This window comes from Camarhynchus parvulus, chromosome 6 (genome assembly GCF_901933205.1).
Source record: "Camarhynchus parvulus chromosome 6, STF_HiC, whole genome shotgun sequence".
Classification (NCBI taxonomy): Eukaryota; Metazoa; Chordata; class Aves; order Passeriformes; family Thraupidae; genus Camarhynchus; species Camarhynchus parvulus.
The window spans coordinates 2897681-2917141 of NC_044576.1; the positions used below are offsets into that span (position 1 = coordinate 2897681).

The following is a 19461-nucleotide window of genomic DNA, read 5'->3' on the forward strand; positions in this document are numbered from 1 at the left end:
CACAGCTGCCTCAGCCTTCCCTGAAAAGCTCTTCTGTATCCAGGCAAGGAAGGATTCATAAAGGGAAATCATCTGCTGGCACAGGAACTGCAAAAATTCCTTCTCTGGGTGCCCCCTGCCAGCAGTGACCACGGAGCCGCCCTGGAGCTGCTGCATCCCAAGCCAGGCTGACCCACCTGGAGAGCCACCAGCTGCTCCTCCTGCACATCTGACTCCCTGAGGGACATGAAAACACCAGGTTTTGCCATCCCCCAAGGCAAACATTAACTGTCCCCACAGCAAACTGATGTAAATCACAGCATCCTACAACTGCAACGTCAGCGGGGCTGTGCGTGGTCCAGGGCTCTCAGGTTTGTGATGGGCGCCTGGCAAAGCAGCTCTGCCAAAAAAAACCATTGAGGAGATCAAGAGAGGGTAAAAAAGAAATTCATGGTGGGCCTAAAACTCCAAAGATACAAGCAGTTTTTCACTGTCTCAACAGTGAAATAATTAGCAAAATGTAAAGAATGTAGAAAACTATAAGAAACTGGAAATGTTTTGAGGCTGAAGCTCTGCTCAGTTCACTGCCTGGGATTTGCTAGCAGTATCCATTTAAACCTGCACTCTGCCAGATTACTGTCTCACTGACACTAATTCCAGATTATTGTTCTAAACTAGGATAATCTTAACACGAGCACAGCAAAGAGAAGATGTTTGTCTGGAAATCAGTTCTCTCCAAAGCTGTCTTTTAAAAATCAGTTGCAACCTGTTCTGAGTGAAAACTGCCCCCAGAACTCTGAGGTTCCCCCAAAACCTCTCAGTGGGAGTGCAGGAATTAAGAGTGGAAGCAACAATTTGGTCCAAAAATAATCGCCAGGCAAAGGTCTGAAGGAGATGATTCAACCACCAATGCTCTCAAACACAGTTGTTTAATTTTTGCTATTTCACTTGCACTCTCTTACAATTTTTTTTGCTCATTATTGATCAAAAAAAATCATTTGTAGAAATGTAAAACCATGCAGAGAGGGATTAATGGCTCATGCTGGTTGAAGCAGAGATTTTACACCTCCACATATCCTGCCTGGGTTTGTGCCTTAGAAATGAAACTTGGTGGGAGACAGAAGAAAAGGGAGAGGGACAGGGAGAAAGTTATTTATCACTGGTGGCTCTGGAGTGCTAAATCAGCACATCACATAAAAATTAATCTTGCTGGCCACTGGTCGTTAGCCCTACTAAGGAAAACAAGAAACAAGCAGCTTCAGCAGCAAAGGGGCACACATTTTATTCAACTTTATTACTGAAATCCTACCTGAATATTACTTAAAAGCTTTTCTATAAAGGAAATACTTCAAGAACATCAGCTCTACAAAAAGCACTCTCACAGGAGGCCAACACTCCCATCTCCTCTCTCCTGGACACAAGGGTTAATTTACTGTGTTCAACCTCTGAGCTTCATAGCTCCACACTAATTACTGAGGAGATGAAAAGGAAATTAATGGCTGGCCAGAAATGGGGGCAGAAATGAAGCAAGTGTCTACTCAGAGCCTGGTTATTCTTCTAAAATCAGATTATCTACCTGGAAAAGCCACATCACAATTAAAGCTGCAAACAGCAATTATAACTGTTAAAAATTAAGATTTCTTATTAAGGTTGTGCTCCTTCAGTCTCTTGTGGAAAAAGTGCAATTAATATCCCCAAAATGACTTGGTAGTCTTGTTCTCGCAGCAAGGATGAGGGGAAAACCCCCAGTTATTATTGGATTATATAATATAATCCAATATATATTTTTATATATACTATATATATTATATATAATATACAATCCAGTTGATATATGTATTAATATTAATTATTGACATAATCAAATTGAGATATGTATTAATATTAATTATTGCAAGATAAAAGCATTGACACAGGGAAAAATCCTGTGTTTATCATTATGGATACACAATTAAACAAGGAGGGGAAAGTAACGTTGCAGCAACAGCATCAGAAGGACCAAGGGACGAGCAAGAACAGCATCTTTGCACCAAAATTCCCAGAATATAAATCAGGAACCCAGGAGAAGTCACTCAAGTGCTTTCATGCCCCTTCAAATCCCTGTACTTATTACAGTAATAGTGATAGATGGCAACAGCTCAAGTGCATCCTATTTTTCATCCACCTTCTTCCCACCCCCACTACTTCTGATTGTCTGCCTGCAGCTGTCCTTTCCCTTGATTCTGGGAAATAACCTCCTTCCCAGGGAGTCTGTGGGATTTATTCACTCAGATCAGCAAATTACCCAGTTGACTTTTGAGTATCACACAACCTGAACTTCATTACCTGATTGCAAAAACATGAAGCCATTATACTCACAACTTGGGTGAGTATTTATTATTATCCTTTCAACTTGGGTGATGCTCCTCAGACCTACAAGGAAATAGGCAGATATTTTTCACAGCAAGAGCTGGAAGGGTTTTGCACTCAGGTAATATGCAATAAATCAAAATTTCTCTGCTAAGAAGTTGCATGGATTTCTCTCATGTTTATTTACGAGCTCTTCATGCATCTCAAACAGCCAAGAGCAGAGAAGTTGGGGGACTCAGCAAGACACCAGAGCAGTAGGAGGAAGATACAATAACAGCAGAAACAAAACCAAAATTAAAAAAAAAAAAAAGTATTTTCTTCTATTTTGACTGCCATATTTCTTCAGAAACCAGACTGAAGTAGATCTGGCCATGGGAAAAGCCTCACATAAGTCAGTGATCACCAGGACTGAAAATTAATATTAAGGTTCAAGCAGCACAGAGATGAAATCAGAGCTGGAGAGCTGCAGCTGTAAACACAACCCATAAAATTCAAGTTTAATCACTTAGGATTAAATAAGTTTCATGGATATTAGTGCCAGTGGTCAGCCAAGCTGTTCTCCAGCAGCTCTGTTATTTACAGCTATTAAATAACTGAATTAAAGTGTTCCAGAGAATGCTTTTTCCAAGGCAAATCATGGCCAAAATAATACACATTTTAACTACCCCGTGCTCACAAATGGCAGAAAAAGGGAAACACACTTGAGGACTAAATTAGCCTAATCTAAAAACAACTCTTGGGATGCTAGTTGGTATTATAAAAATGGAAAGCATGACAATGGAAGGCTGCAAGCTTTACTATTTTTTTTTTTATAACTTTTCTTTAGAAAAGCTTGGAGGAGGCAGAGTAACAGAGCTGGGGCACAATAATAAAATACATTAACAAAAGACAGGAGGAGGGGTTTTGGGGGGTGTTCAGTGGAAAGGAGGTGAGGGCTGGCTTAACTTTTTAGCCAAGGAAATTGAGAAAACACAGACGTGACACCCAGCCAGAGGGTCTCCAGGAGCTCAGTGGGATGGCATGGCTAGGGCAGGAATTCAGCTTTCAGGCTGTGTTTTTCCACATTGCCAAGGCTGCAAGGAAGCCTGGAAGTGTTTGTGAGTCAGAACCCGCCTGGAGCATCCTCAGTTGCTGCAGGAGGTGAGCAGAGCTCTGGCTGTGCCATGAAAGCCCTGCAGGGACACCCAGGGAATGGGAGGGGATTCCTGCAATTCCATCTGAGTGGAAATGCACACAAATTATGGAAAGGCTGCCCTGAAAGCTGCTGTGGTGCTCTGACATTGCAATTCCAAGAACAAACAGCCCTCTCCGGTGCACTCTGCTATACAAAATGCCAGGCTAATCACAGCAGTTCAGGTTTGAGTGTTGCCAAATGTCCTAAACTGAAGGGAAAACGGGAGATATCAGTTATACACCCACCCCTCTACAAAAGGAGAAATGGAGAAATTAATGATATCTGACTGACCACAACAACAAGGTGTTGTGGTGTTAGGGGTCCCCAGGACGAGGTGAGAGATGAGAATTGACTCCAAGTTCTCAGAAGGCTGATTATTATATTATATTATTATATACTATATTATGTATTTCATATTATGTATTTCATATTATGTATTTCATATAATGTATTTCATATAATGTATTTCATATAATGTATTTCATATAATGTATTTCATATAATGTATTTCATATAATGTATTTCATATAATGTATTTCATATAATGTATTTCATATAATGTATTTCAATAATGTATTTCATATAATGTATTTCATATTATGTATTTCATATTATGTATTTCATATTATGTATTTCATATTATATAATCTATTCTATTTTATTCTATTCTATTTTATTCTATTATTTTATTTTATTCTATTCTATGCTATACTAAAACTATAAAGAAAGGCCACAGCTAGAAGGGTAGAAAAGAATGATAATAAAAAAATTCGTGATGGACTCAGAGTCTGACACAGCTGGATGTGATTGGTCATTAAATTAAAACAAATTCACATGCTGGGTGAACAATTCTCCAAATCACATTCCAAAGCAGCAGAACAGGGAGAAGCTGAAGCTTCCCAGGAGAAGAAATCCTGGTGAAGGGATTTTTCATAAAATATCCCAGTGACACTCAGGAACACACAGGGCTTGCTCTAAATGCCCAAAGCCACAGTGCTCTAGGCACAGGTGTTCCTGTGCTTGCTTTCCACTGAAACTGGAATAACTCAGGGAACAACCTCGAGGAGGATGACTGCATCAAACTGGAGCCTGATTTTTTTTAAAAAAGCCCAAATCTCTCTTCTGAGCCACCAGGAGCAGTTTTTCATTCCATGAAGAAGTAGGTCATGGAAGCAGCAGCTCCAGCAAAGTCCCTGCCCCAGATGCAGAGCCCTGAGTGCTGCTCCAGACTGGAGCTGTGTGTTACCAGTGCCTGCACTGGGAGAGCAGGGCATCCTGCAGAGGATGCCATGTGGTACCACTGCCTGCAAAGGGAGAAAAACACAATGCAGCACAAGCAGAGGAGCTGCTGTGCACAGGAAAACTGAATGGCGTGCAGGGACAGCCGCCAGAAACAATTCACCTTTGGGGAAAGATGGAAAAAAAACTCCCAACATCTGTTAAAAATGTTATTTACTGTTACTACAATATTCTTTGAAAAATCCCTTTGCCAGGATTTTTTGTCCTGGGACGGTGAGAAGCCTCAGCTTCTCCATGTTTTGCTGCTCTGGAATGTGGTCTGGAGATTGTTTATCCAAACATGTGAATTGTTTTTAATTAATGACTAATTAAAGCTAGTTATGAGTGACTCTCTGAGGAGCCATGAGTTTTTATTATTTATTCTTTTCTAGCTTTCTAATGTATTTTTTTCTCTATAGTTTAGGACAGTTTTAGTATATCATTTCTTTTAATAGAATATAATATAATATCATAATAGAATAAATCAGCCTTCTAAGAATATGGAGTCAAGTTCATCTCTTCCCTCGTCCTGGGACCCTCGCAAACACAACCACTGACAAAACAATTCATTTCACATAGTATAAATGTAAATAATAATAATAATAAAATAAAAAAATTATTCCATTCACATAATATCAATAATATTATCAATAATAATATCAATAAGTATTCAATTCACATAATATCAATTTTGCACAGTGTCAATGCTCTTCTCAAAATCCTGACTTCCTTGCCAGCTCAAAAACCCATATCTGTGTGGTGTCACATCCTGCCCTGCTCAATAATGAGGTACTTTGTGAAACTATTTGTTTGAAATGACTCTCTGGAGCACTAAATGCCAAGAGGAAATATGGAAATGCTCGCTCCCACACACACGAGTTCGAAACCATGATTTGTTTTCCACGAGAACATGTGCGAATCTGAGTCACAGTCTTTGTCTTTGGACAAAATTATCCTTAAAATAAAACCCATCTTAGCACTCTTCAACTCTGTGGTCGTGGTTTTTTTGGCCCCAGGCCAGAGCTCTGTTTTGGACCATCAGTTTCTGTTACTTAGCAATCAGCCTCACATCCCTAGCCCAGCAAGGAGGAACGGATGTCTCAGCGCTTGCAGTGGTTTCCAGGCTCAAAAACAACACCAGTCCCCCTGTGTGAGGCAGGCACTGACCACAGCCCGAGCCAAAACCAGCCTCAGAGGTTTTCTAGGCAGCTCATCCCGAGCAGGGAACAATTTTTAATCCGTTCCCTTCGTGCAGAAGGGAGTGTCTGGAGCTGGTTTCATTACTAGCAATATACACTGCTCGTGAAACTCTTCTCTCTTAACAGAGACACTGGGCTTGGCTCCCTTGAATCCCTTACACCGAATTCCAAGGGAAGAATCCCACTCTCCACTTCAACACAACACCCCCAAACTCGGGAGAAACCACACAGCGCTGAGGAGTGCAATTATCCAATCCACTCAATATTTAGACAATGAAATTGTCACTGCCTCAGGAACAAGTCCCTGGATAACAGGAATAGCCTTGCAGCAAGCAGGAGGCTCCCAGGGGAGCCCTCATGCATCACAAACATCCAACCAAACCTTCAACTCACCCTTTCCCCCTCTGCAGGAAGCCGAGAGGATTTCCCAAGTCACATGATAAATCAGGGCATTTTCATTCCAAAAAAGGAATGACATTTTTCTCCCCCTGGGAGATCTCTGCAGTTTTGCAGCTCGCTGTTATTTCGGGGAGAAAATAACTTTTGCTGCCAGCTTTCCCTCCCATCTCCCCCCGCCAGGAATCTTTGTGATGTTTGGGACAGGCTTCCAATTAATTTAAATTACTATTAAAAGGCTGCTGCTGCACTGCACAGTCACAGTGTGTGAGTTTTGTCTGGAAGCAGAAAACACGAGCGGGACGTGGGATCTCAAATTGTTCTCAGAGGCAAGCGTGAATAATGACAGAACAGAATCCATGCAGGAAAATTTGTATAGGAAAACCATCATCCAGACCCCAGATATTTCTTTTTAACACACAAGTGGAAAAAAAAAAATCCCACATCACTCTTGTGCTATCTCGGGCAGCCCATTTTCTCTTAATATCTTCATTTGTCAGAGTAGTACTTAAAATTGTCATTTTTGGAGTCGCTTTGCCAGGCAGAAAACTCATTCTCATTTAAGTCCAAACATCTAAGAAAAATGACGAGGCTAAATGATGAGGATGTATTTTTAAAGAATGGTTGAAGTGGAATGAACAACAATTTCCTCTTACAACAATCTGTCAGAACTAATTTCCTTCCTACTCTGATTCCATCTCACAATCTGCACCCTGGCCAGCAAACATCCTTTTGCTGCTCCTTCTGCAGGTTCCAGCTGCAAACCCAAAAGAGCTCAGCACCACCAGGGTAGAAGAAAACAAGGGTTTTGAGACAAGACTGACAATCACCTAGAGCTCGTTCTTATGGTGGTTGCTCCCCTTGTAGATCCTCCACAAGTTACAAATCTGAGTGCAATTGGAGTTTTAATTATTCCAACAGGGAGTGTCAGAGATTGAGAGTTTCCACATCGCATAGCAGTCCTTTCCTCCTGGGGAAGCCAACAAAAGCAAATTGCTGAAATGAGCTCTACATTTCCTAATTCCTTCAGAGCTGCCAAGAATGCAGGAAAAGAGAGTGGACATGCTCTGTGTTTGACATGAGGCAAAAGCCATACCCCACAGGCTCATCCTGCTGGAAACTAATTCCACATCCCACTCAAGTGCAGCATGTTTTCATCTCCATTAAGATGACATCTCATTTTGATGACCAATTGAGACCTTAATAACAGGGAGAAAACCCTCTGCAGAATCTTTAACAGCAGAAGCACAGGTCGTTTCATTTTCTGCATTAAATACTCAAGGACAAAATAGCCCTTAAAGCCTGATTGCTGCAGTTTTGCACTGGGAAAGTGAAAATGTGATGAAATCCCCACCAGCAATAGCACAGGTGGTCTCAAGAGCACTTCAGAAATAAGAAGTATGCCCCCATGGTGAGCACAGGGAACACAGCTTCATCTAGTTACAACAAATTTCACATTTTTTAGTACAGTTCTTCATGTTACCAGAAGCCACAGAAGTAGAAAGCAGCAGTTGGGATTTTAGGAAGAGCGGCTGACCACCAACTGACACTGCAATAAATGAATAATTACTTTTTAAAAAAAACAAGCCACCCAAATCTAAAACAATCTCTACATTTCCACAGACCTCCAATCAGGAGAATAATTTAAATTGCATATTTGAGTCAGCTCAATGCTATTTTATAGAATGGCAAACTGGTGACTCATAGCACAAATCAGAGATTAAGTCATAAAAGTTATGTTGCACCCTCCAGACTGGGTGGAGCCTTACCTCACAGAAAGTTTCCTCTTTCAGATGACTCTTAAAACAGCTTCAGAAAAAGAACAACTTTTTTTTTCCTTCTCCTTCTAAGACCTGGCTCTGATCAGGAGAGTTATACCCCTCCTGTCTGAGTACAGCTGAGAAACACTCCCCTTGTGGAAAAAGAACTGCCCTGAAATTTTTCTATTAGTGACAGCATCAACTTGATCATGACTGTAACTCCCTTTCCCTAAATTCAGCCTTTATTATTCTCATGTGATAAATAATAAATAAAAGGTAATATCACCAAATAACTGTCAAAAAACCCCAAACCAATATTTAGTCCTCGTATTGTGCTCTCTTCTTCCACAGCCCTGAAAGTGTGTTCTCTGATTTTAGCCACTTTCATACATCCAAAAATATTTGCTGGTCATCCCCTTTAGCACACATTTTTAATCATTCCTTGGAAAATCACAACCAGCAGTATGCCAGGTCAGGAAAACAGCAGTACAGTTAATTAAACAAGGCTGCCAGCTTCCATCCTCAGCAAAATCACATCCCAGAGCCTTCCAAGTGCCACCGTCCCTGCAGCCACCCACTGCCACTTCACCTGGCAATTTCCTTCAGGGGCTGGGCAGCAGTGGGACAATAAACTGCAGCTTTGGTGACAGGGAGGTGCTGGAACCCTGGATGCTGAGAATTTTAAACTTTCTGTGCTGACAGGCACTGAGCCCCAGGAGAACACTCATTCTCCACTGAGGCTGTGGAGAAGGCTTCCAAAACTGAGTAACAGAATTCAGTTCTATCTGAATGAATGGTAGAATTCAATTCTTGCCATAATCTGAGATTGTGGGTGTGGAGTTTGAATAGAAGTGTGTAATACCACATGGTGGAAAACTCAGAGTTTAAGGTTTTAGAATACAGTAATATATATAAACAAGATGGAGGTTTTAGGGCAGAGGCTGATCCTTCTTTTTCACCTTCTTCTCCATGGGTTTGGGTGGTTTTGTGGAATTGGATAAAAAAGTCCCCATTGCAGGCCATGGGTGGTTGGTTATTGGATTAAAAGTGAAAATAATTTAGGTTTCATTTCCTAATTGGACAGTTTATCCTTAAAAGGCCTTGTAGAGAGAGAGATGGAGCTCCATTTTTAGTTTGTTAGAGGGAAGTGCTGTAGAACTCAGGGTTTGTGAGACTGTAACTGAGATAAGGACTAACAAACATCTGAGTGCCAACAAGAAATACCATCTCACACATTTAATCCTGAACCTGGCAAAAAAGAAGCAAAAACTCCTCCTGTCTTGCCCACAGGAAATTATGACCACACTATTGAGCTACAGCTTCTCTGGAAGTCAGCACTGCAAAGGGAAAAAACTCACTAAATACACATTGTATCTAAGGTGAATAAAGCACAGCTGCAGCAGGATGTCCCCTGCATCCTCCTCCTGAGGCTTATCCCATCTCTTCTTGGCACAAGATCTCTGCAGGGTACAGTCTCCACTACATCCTCAAACCTGAGCCACCAAAAATCCTTCCTGGCTTGGAGGATGGATCAGCACAACCCTGGTTCTCATCAGGAGCACAAAGACAAACCTGCAGGTTGTCCAACACCCACTCAAAATCTGGCTGCGGCTCAGATGGGTTCGGTTTTCCCTTCTTAGGTGTAGAAGAAGGCACTAGGAGTCAATATTCCTGATTTGCCCAGAGCTGCTAGAATGGACCACCACAGGAATGCCATGCACAGCCAAGCCCCTGATTTTCTGTAGGTATTTTTGCACCAGTGATGACAGTCCAACCCAGCACAACCCAATCCCAGGCTACAGGCACCAGGAAATGCAGGAACAGGAGCCTCTAATCCCTGCAGGAAGACAGCCACGAGGATCAGGTGTTCAACACACAAAAGCAGTGTGTTTCATTTAAGTCTTTTGTCCACCTCCACATCACTGTAAACCATCTGTAGCTTGCTTCCTTGTGAGGTTTTTCCAGGCCTGCTTCCCAACCCTTGGGAAGCTGATGCTCAACTTCCACAGCACCTGGGACAAGCAGGAGACAGGGAAGGCCTTCCCTTGTTCCATTAGGAAGTTTCCTTTGAGGAACAGCCCCACTTTAATTCTCTCCCCAGGCTGTCCAACAGGACGTGCGGCCTCCCTCACATTACCCCCCCCAGCACCTTCTCCACTGCAAACACATCTGGGAACTCTGTTTCCTCCACCCTCACGTGTGTGCAGCCAAACAGGGAGCCTGGAAAGAGATGCAGCCTCTGACATTTCTGCTCCAAGTTCATTTATTCAGCTCTGTCACACCGTCCCAACGCTGTGGGTGCCCAAGCCCCACCTGCTCCATGGTCAGGCCTCCTCACCCTGCCCAGCCGCCCTGAAACGCACACCACCGCCACACTCACAGGGGAAATCTACAAATATCAATAAAAACTTCCTTCTTCTTGCTTATTCCTACTCCAAGATCAATGAACAAACTTCTCATTCAAGTTTCTTGCATGTCCCTCCCCAGATCTCTCACCCCTTGTGATCCTGTTCGGGACAGACTCGTGGTCCTCTCCCTACGGGATTGTTCCTGTGGGAACGTCTCCATGCTGAGCCCGCTGAGCTTTCCCAGCTCCCCCAGGTTCCAGAACTCTCCAGCAGGCTGTGAACGCTTCACTCAAGCCCTGTGTCCCCCAGAACTGATGTACTCCCAACTGTTCCCTCATAATCCAAGGATTTGTTCACCTCCTCACCCTCTCTCCCATCTGGTGGCTTCAAAACCTCCTCCTTTGTACTTCACCCATCTGGAAGAGGTTTTTTGTTTGTTTTACAGCTCTGTCCTCTCACAGTAACCTGGTCTGCTGGTGCAGTTTCATCCAGCATTATTTATATTGCTTTTGAAAGAACTCATCCATAAGACCATTTAGCATTTCCACCCTGTCTCAAAGAAAGCCCATTTAATTTATCACCCCTGTGAGAAACCAGCCATCCTGAGAAGTACCCAAGTAGAATTGATGGTACTAAAAACAACACTGCACAGAAACACCTGATGTAACCACTCTATTAATTACACCCATATTATACAAACTCTTCCTACATCTTTCCTAATTTAATCTGTGGTGTCAGGAAGCTTGTACATCCCAGCCCCATGACAGAGAGGGATCAATTCCTCATCAGCCATAACTGACTGATGTGAGCCTAACCTGTCCTAACCACCTCTGATAACAAAGACTGAACAGCCTTCCCAGGAAATAATTCAGCATTCCACTGCTCTCACTGTCAATAAAATCTGCCAGCACCTAACCAAACCCCTCTGCTCACACTGTGAGCCCATTCCCTCTCCCACCTGACGAGGATTTGTCTGGTTTTCTGCTTCCCTTTTGCAGCAACACTTCCTTTCAATTTCCTCTTTATTATGAAAGCTCCAGTTCCTTTAATTTCTCCTCACAGATCACTTATTCCAGGATTCAGCTGCTCTCTCCCCGTGCTCTGCAGTTTCCCAAGCGCAGTGTGAGGGAAAGGAGAACTCATCTCTGCTGTGAGGGGATAAACAGGCACATCACAGATGCTGCCAGAAGGAACTGCCAGGATCCTGGATCCCCATCTCTTGGTTCTCAGGGATTCAACCAAACCAACCTGCTGAAAAAAACCCAAAAACCAAGGACTGCAACACCACAGCCAGGCTGCCAAGAATCAAACAGCACAGCCCAACTAAAGCCAGGAGGGCTTTCTAATCATCAGTCCCCAGGACAGGAGCAAAATCCTCCTCCTCCTCCCTTTCCCAAGCCCCTGCAGGAGACAGCTCTGACAGTGGGATTTTAACATGCCCACACCTCAGTCACGTCCACTCGGTATCCTGGGCAAACACAGGAGATTCACGGGGTTTTAATGTTTTTTTAAATAATTTTCTCACACATTTACTGCTCCACTTAGCCCAAGGAGTGAAACCAAGCCCGAATCCGAGTCTCCGTTAAATCAATCGCAAAGGTCAATTTAAATTTAGACAAACACAAATTATTTGCCAGGGCCGCACCGCTGAAGGAGACGGCTCAAACATTAATTGGGGGCGCTGGAAAGGCCACTCCACACCTGAGCAGGTGCGGGGATGAACCCACAAGTCGCACGTCACACGTGGGAAGGAGCGGGACCGCCGGGGTGGAGACAGCCGATCCGGACGGAACCTCCGGCATGCCCGGCTGCCAGGACACACCGGCAGGGGCGGGGGAACGAGCAGCACCCCGGGGGCACCCGGCACAAACAACTATTCCAACAGCACCCCAGGGAGCACAGCCACGGATCCGCTGCTCCGCCGCCGGATTAATCCACGATTGTGGTGCCTCCCCGGAGTTCCGGGATTACTCGTTAAGGAGCACAACAAGGGAGCGACAGGTGCGCACCTCCGACAGAAGCTCCTTTAGAGGCAGCACTAAAACACATTGTGGCAAAAGCCAGAAGGATAGCCCACGGCTACACACTGTTCCCTTCGTTTAAAAAGAAAAAAGAAAGAAAAAAAAACGCTCCCGGTATTTTTAGCAAATCTTTCGAGCTCCAAGACGCAACCTGCTGCCTTTACAGTTTTTTTCCGCCCTGAGACACCCAGCAAAGCCGTGCGCTGCCAGTCCTTGTTTTCCTGGCAAAGCCCCCGAGGAAACGGGAGCGCACAGAGCCCGGCTGGCTTTGCCCCCGTCCCTCCCCAGCCGCCGCACCGAGCGGCATTCGGGGAGCCCCCCGAGCGCCTCTGCCTTGGCTGACCTTGAGGGGGGCGGGAAGAGAAGGAGGAGGCAGAGCCGGGGCAGAGGCGCTGCGCTGCCCGCTCGGTGCCGGTGCCGCCGCTCCCGCTCCCGGCGGGGGCTCCGCGCCCCCTGCCCGCCCGGCGGCCCCCAGCGCCACCTGGCGGCCGCGCCCCGCGACCCCCGCCCCGGGAGCGCGGCCCCGGAACGCCGGGCAGCGCCGGCAGCACCGCCCGCTCCCGGAGCGGCGCCGGCGGGCCAGGAGCTGCCGCTGCCGGAGCGCCACCGGCAGGGCTCCGCTGCCGCCGCCCGCCGCCGCGCTCAAGTTTCACCCGGTGACGGTGCTAAGAATAAACGCGCAGCTGGCGGAGCCGGGAAGCGCCGCGAAACCGCCGTGGAGCAGCCGCGGAGCCGGGGCCCCCGCGCCGCCCGCCGGCACCGCGCCCGCCTTCTGAAGGGCACACGGCTGCTGCCTCACTCACCGTCCGGTGTCGCTGCTGCTGCTGTTGGCGGCGCCGGCCCAGCGCCGGGAAGCGGCCGGCGGCGGCGGTGAGCGCGGCGGGGCGGCGGCCGCAGAGGAGGAGCGGCAGCGCTCTGCCCGCCGTGGCCGCCATCGCGCCGCTGGAGCCGCCCCACGCTGCGGCGGCGGCGGCGGCGGCGGCGGGGTGCTGCTGCCGCCCGGGCGGGGCGGGCGGGGCGGGGGAGCGGCGGGGCGGGGCCAGCCGGCACCGCTGGCCAATCGCTGAGCCCCTCCGGCCAGCCCCGGGGCTCGCGCAGCCAATCGGCGCCGAGCGAGTGGGCGGCCCGGAGAGGCGATTGGCCGGTGGGCGGGGCTGCGCGCGGGCCCGAGGGCAGGGAAACTCCTCGGCGGGGGTGCCGGGGGCGGGGTCTGTGATGGGCGTGGTCTACTGGGGGCGGGGCCAATGATGGGCGGGGCGGGGAGTGGAAAGAGGGGCGCGGGGGGAACCCTAAGGGGGAACAGCCAGAGACGGGATACGGGGAGCACCGGGAAAGGGGTGCAGGGAGATGGGGAGCAATAGGGAGGGGATGCAGGGAGGTGGGGAGCACCGGGAAAGGGGTGCAGGGAGGTGGGACGCACCGGGAAAGGGAGATCACCAGGGAGAGGCTGCCGGAAGATGGGGTGCAGCAAAGATACCACAAGGGATGCAGCGTAGGGGTGGCACAGGGATTTGGGGGCTGGGTCAGACTGGCACCCCAGCCAACAGCAGTTTCAGTGAAGGGTAAGAAAAGTATGTGATCAAAAAATATCTGGATATACATATATATATATATATATACACACACACGTATATATATGTGTATGTGTATATATATGTACATGCATATTTATATCCATATTTATATTTATATTGCAGACATGGTGGGCTGGGCTGCCAGCACAGACCTTGCAGCACCTGGACTAAATAAGCAATCTGTGCTCAGTTTTCTCTTGGAAGATGATGTACCTGAATTACTTTGCTTAGAGAAGACTTTTTTCCTCTGGCCTTGGGAGTTACTACAGCACCGATGGCAGCTCCATCTGAATTCCTGTTATTTATCCCTCTGTGTTTCTAAAAATACGGAGAGGAGCACGACCAAGTCATGGGATGACACAGATGTGCTTCAGTATCACCCACATCATCACAACACTCCCTTTTCCATCCCCACCTCCCTCCAGTGCTGCCTGATGGGTTGTTCTAAGCTTTCCTCCCAGCAATGTCATTTTGGAGTCTGTCCCTGAGAAATGCTCCACCTCAATCCTCAGTTCTGGCTGGATTTTTCCTGCAGAGATGAGCCTTCCCTTCTTTCTCTTTGTTGGTTGGGAAAAGAGATGGAAACCTCGACTGTGTCCTTCTGGAAGATTTACCCACTGTCTTTCCAACTTCCCACATTTAGCATTTCAAGGATTATTTGCATTTTCTTGGAAAACCAAGGAGAAAAATTGCAGCAGCAGCTCATTGCTCAGACCTGACAGGGTCTTTGCTTGATCCCTGCTTGCTGTGTTTCCCTCTCCTGTCATGTTAAAAACCGAAGGTGAAAGGAAAAATGCTTCAGAACAAGGATTTCAAGTAGCCAAGCCCTCAGTGATCACTCCACAGTGGAAGATGTTCTCACACACATCTCAGCAAAGGAGTCACCTCATGGACCACAGCCAGGGTTTCCCTCTCTGCAGCATCCCAGCCCCTCCCTGGGACAGCTCCCAGCATCCCAGTGGGATTCAAATCCTAAAAATGGCCAAACTGTGCTTAATGCAGCCTGGGCGAGCTGGAAAAGAAAGATTAGAAAGGCAGGAAAGGGGCAGGAAGGAAGGCCCAGGATGGGGAAGGTCCCTTGGGGGCAGAGCCACCTCTTCTCCCCATGAATTACCCACCCCAAATCTTGGTTTTGCCTGGGGAGCACAGACACATTTAGGATGAGCCTGTGCTCTCCTCCTCGTGGGGTTTCCTACAGGGATCAGTGCCAGCAGCTCTGAGGGGGGACAGGGATGGGCACAGCAAGCAGACCCTGCCCCAGCTCTCTCCATTCCCTACTCCTCCAGCCATTCACACTCTGTGCTTAAATATTTATTTATCATTAAAGAGGAGTCGGGAATGACCCAAAGTAAAACTTTTGGCAGAGTTTACACATTTCCAGGGAATGTTTGATAGAGGTGGGGGAAGATGGGCTTTGAGCAAAGGCTGAGGGCAGCAGAAAAGCCAAAAATTCATTAGCAAACCCGTGCTGAGTGTGTGGGCACTCATTACAAAGCACAAAAATGGGAATTAAATGTGAGCCCTGAGATCAATACCCCAGGCAATTAAAGGAGCCAGCAGGGAACGGCTCCCCAAGGCTCAGGGAGAGAGAGGGGTGAGGATATTGGCACCAGAATGAAACCCTGTCATTTCATGTCAAATAGCTCCTGCTAGAAGCATCTTCCACCCTTGGAAAACCTAAATAAAATAATGCATTTAACAAGGCTTTCTCCTGGTGCTCATAATTACTGAATATTGGAAAGCTGCTCCTGAGAAGAATGGCTGGAGAAAAGCACACCAGAGTTTGCAGTTAATATTATTGCAGTGGGAAAGTGGAAAACCTAAGCTTCAAACCCTCATCAACCATCCTGACACTGCTGAGAGAGGCATGGACTGTTCCCTCCTGCAAATAAAACACTGATGGAAGAGAAGGTGAGTGTGGGATAAGCCATAGCAAAGCCATCACTTTGGAAAACCCACCCATGCCCCAAAGTTCTTGGATGAAATAAACCAGCTAGGAAGAAAAAAAGCTAAATTATCTTTTAGTCCATAGATTCAGCAATTTATCTGTCTTATTTAAATTTTGGATTAGCCAATTTTGCCCCTACAGATGTCCAGGGCTGTGATACAGCAGAATTAGACACCTGGAGATTGATGCAAAATCCTGCAGGTGCATTAGGCATGGGTGGAGGAGGAAATTCAGGAGGATCCCAGGTCCAAGTGCTTTTTATCACCTTTTATTTAGAAGAAACATTGGTGCTTCCAGGTTACTGCAGATAAAACAGCACAGCCCTGAGATGGGGGGCAGAGTCTACTTGCCAATAAAGGAATGGTGTTGGCCACCCTCTGTAAGCTGAGCACTGCCCAGCTTCTCATGGAGCAACAGGACAAGAGGGGAAAATTCCCCTGGACTGGGCAGGATGGAGATCCCAATGTCTCATCCCAACTCAGGCCTGAGCTACCCAAACATGCCAGTGTTTGCTGGCTGCTTCTCCCACCCCTTTTTGGGATCTGGACCTCAGCCACACAGAGACCCCTCTAAGCCCCTGGGATCCCTTTAAAAGCTTGGTCAAAAGGTTCATTAAAAATCCCCAGTGACACTGGGAGAGCAGTCGGGATTCAGCAGCCTCCTGGATTCCTCAAGAGCAATCACTGTCTATTTATGCCCCTGGAAAATGTGTGTTTTTAATGGGGGGTATATTAAAGCCTGAGGAAAGCCAGCCCAAGAGGCATCTGGAAGCAACTAAAATTAAAAGAGCTAAAATTAGCCTCCTCAGCAGTGAGTCCTGCCTCTGATCTGGATGCCGAGGTGCACATGACCCAGGCGTGCCTTTCTCACTTTCCCTTCCTGCTGCCATCCCATTCCTGGGCCACTGGCTGCAGCTGCTGCCACACCTACCCATGGCCCTGGAGAAGGGAGGAATTCCTCCCTCTGAGGGTGGCACACGTGCCCAGATCAGCTGTGGCTGCCCCTGGATCCCTGGAAGTGCCCAAGGCTGGGTTGGATGGGGCTTGGAGCAGCCCAGGATGGTAGAAGGTGTCTCTGTCCACAGTAGGACAAGATGATCTTCAAGACGCCTTCCAACCCCTTAACATTCTATGATTCTATAGATATATAAAAGCCCCTGAGACCCCATATACCACTCTTTCAGGCCCTATACACAAACCCTTCAGCCCTGCTAGCCAGGACCTATAGAGACACTCCTTGTACAGTGCATACAAGGCTTTCAGGACCTGTACATAACCCCCTCAGACCCTACAGACAGGCCATTCAGGACCTAGAAATGTACTCCTTGTACACTGTATACAGGCCTTGAGGGACCTACAGGTATGGGGCCCTGAGACCCTATATACAGACCTTTCAGAGCATATATATATATATATTATATAGATAGATAGATATGGATATAGATATATTATAGATAGGCCCCTGAGACTCTATATACAGACCTTTCAGAATATATATATATAAAAAATATATGTATATAGGCTCCTCAGATCCTATCTACAGGCCTTTCAGAGCTTCTGTCTATCTGTCTATCTATCTGGGCCCCTGAGATACTATATACAGAACCTATAAATATATATATGGGCCCCTCAGAACCTATAGCCTGGCCTTTCAGAGCCTCTGTCTGTGTATCTGGGCCTCTCAGACCCTATATACAGAGCTTTCAGACTATCTATCTACCTATACATAGGTGGGCCCCTCAGACCTTATATACAGACCTCACAGAATCCATACATATATATATATATACACATAAATATATATACACACACGCATATATAAATATATCTATATGCACATATATATATTTATATATTTTTATATATATTTTTATATACATGGACCCCCTGAGACCCTATAAACAGACCATTCAGAGCATATATATCCATAGATACTTATATCTATATATATAAATCTATATATAAACTATAGGCAGGTCTCTGAGACTCTATATACAGACCTTTCAGACTATCTATCTACCTATAGATAGGTGGGACCCTCATACCTTATGTATAGACCTCACAGAACCCATATATATATATACATACATATATATGTCTGTATACATAAATATGTTTATATGCATATAACACACACATACATATATTTTTTCTTTTTAATATATACATATGGACCCCTGAGACTCTATATACAGGCCTTCAAGTACGTCTAAGCCCCTGAGGCCCCACACAAAACCTTCAAGGCTCTATACCCACTCCCCTCAGCCCCTGCACACAGAACCCGTAGGAGCACTCACCACAAGCTGTATAAAAGCCTCTCCTGACCTACACAAAGAGCTTTTTGAACCCCTACACCCGCACGGACCCCCTAAAACCCGCAGCAATCCCCGCGCCCCTCACGGCGCCCGGCAAGTGCCGAGGCCACGCCCATCGCGGGCAGACCACGCCCACATCGCACAGACCACGCCCTGTGCCCCGCCCCCGGAAGCGCGCGCGCGGCGGGCGGGGCGGCGGGAGCGGCGGCGGGGCTGAGGTGAGCGGGGTCCTGAGGGGCCGGAGAGGGCACGGCTCCGGGCTGGGGGGTTCACGGTGCCGGGGCTGCGGTGCTCCCGGCCTTGGGAGTGATGGGGGCCCGGGCTGAGTGCATGCCAGAGCCCGGAACTGGGCGGGTAGGGGGGGGTTCCCAAGGCACGGGGAAGTTCAAGGCCCTGGAATGTGGGGTCTGCTTGGGCCAGAGTTCTGAGGGGAGTCCTGAGGGCTGAGCTGGGGTTCCCGGGTCTCGGGGCTAGGGGGAGTCGGAATGTGCGGTCTGCTGAGGCCAGAGGTCTGAGGGGAGTCCCGGCGGCTGAGCTGGGGTTCCCGGGGCTAAGGGGAGTCGCAGGTCCTGGGAATAGGGAGGTTCTGCCTGCCGGAGCTGAGGGACCCCAAGGCCCCGGGAATAGGAGAGTCCTGCCTCCCGGAGCTGAGACCCCACCCCGGGTATTACTAGCCAACGAATAGATCTGCCTGCCGGAGCTGAGAGACCCCAAGGCCCCGGGAATAGGATGGTCCTGCCTGCCGGAGCTGAGAGACCCCAAGGCCCCGGGAATAGGATGGTCCTGCCTGCCGGAGCTGAGAGACCCCAAGGCCCCGGCAGTGAGGGGTGCTGGGTGCCGGGCCTTGGGGCTAAGACAGAGCTGCTGCCCGGGAAAATCAGTTTTTGCGGGCCGCACGGGGCTCGGGATGCCGTGTTCTTGTGGCTGCTCCATCCCCGTGTCCCGCAGTGACCCTGTGCCTTCCCCAATGACCCCGCGGGGCTGGGGCTCCGTGGCGGCGCTCGGAGGAAGGAGGGTCCCGCCGGGGTTCGGTACCGGGGGCCCTGCAGGGAGTTCTGGGGAGCTCCCACCGTGCGAGCAGCCAGGCCTGGGTCAGTTTTCTTGCTGGGTGTAGTGAGAGC

The 19461-nt window shown here is 47.6% G+C and overlaps 2 protein-coding genes across 7 annotated transcripts in view; one reads left to right on the forward strand and one right to left on the reverse strand.

Moving 5' to 3' along the window:
• The window catches only part of MCU (mitochondrial calcium uniporter), an 84783-nt gene extending 71330 nt beyond the window's left edge, over positions 1 to 13453 (reverse strand). For both annotated transcript variants that reach the window (XM_030951278.1, XM_030951279.1), the window contains exon 1: positions 13308 to 13453. In XM_030951278.1, coding sequence (XP_030807138.1) covers positions 13308 to 13439 — 132 coding nt within the window. In that variant the 5' untranslated portion in view covers positions 13440 to 13453. The remainder of the gene's footprint in view (positions 1 to 13307) is intronic.
• A 5033-nt stretch (positions 13454 to 18486) lies between these two features.
• Positions 18487 to 19461, forward strand: part of MICU1 (mitochondrial calcium uptake 1) — a 91233-nt gene continuing 90258 nt past the window's right edge. For all 5 annotated transcript variants that reach the window (XM_030951003.1, XM_030951004.1, XM_030951005.1 and 2 more), the window contains exon 1: positions 18487 to 18558. The gene's annotated coding sequence lies outside the window, so the exon portion shown is untranslated. The remainder of the gene's footprint in view (positions 18559 to 19461) is intronic.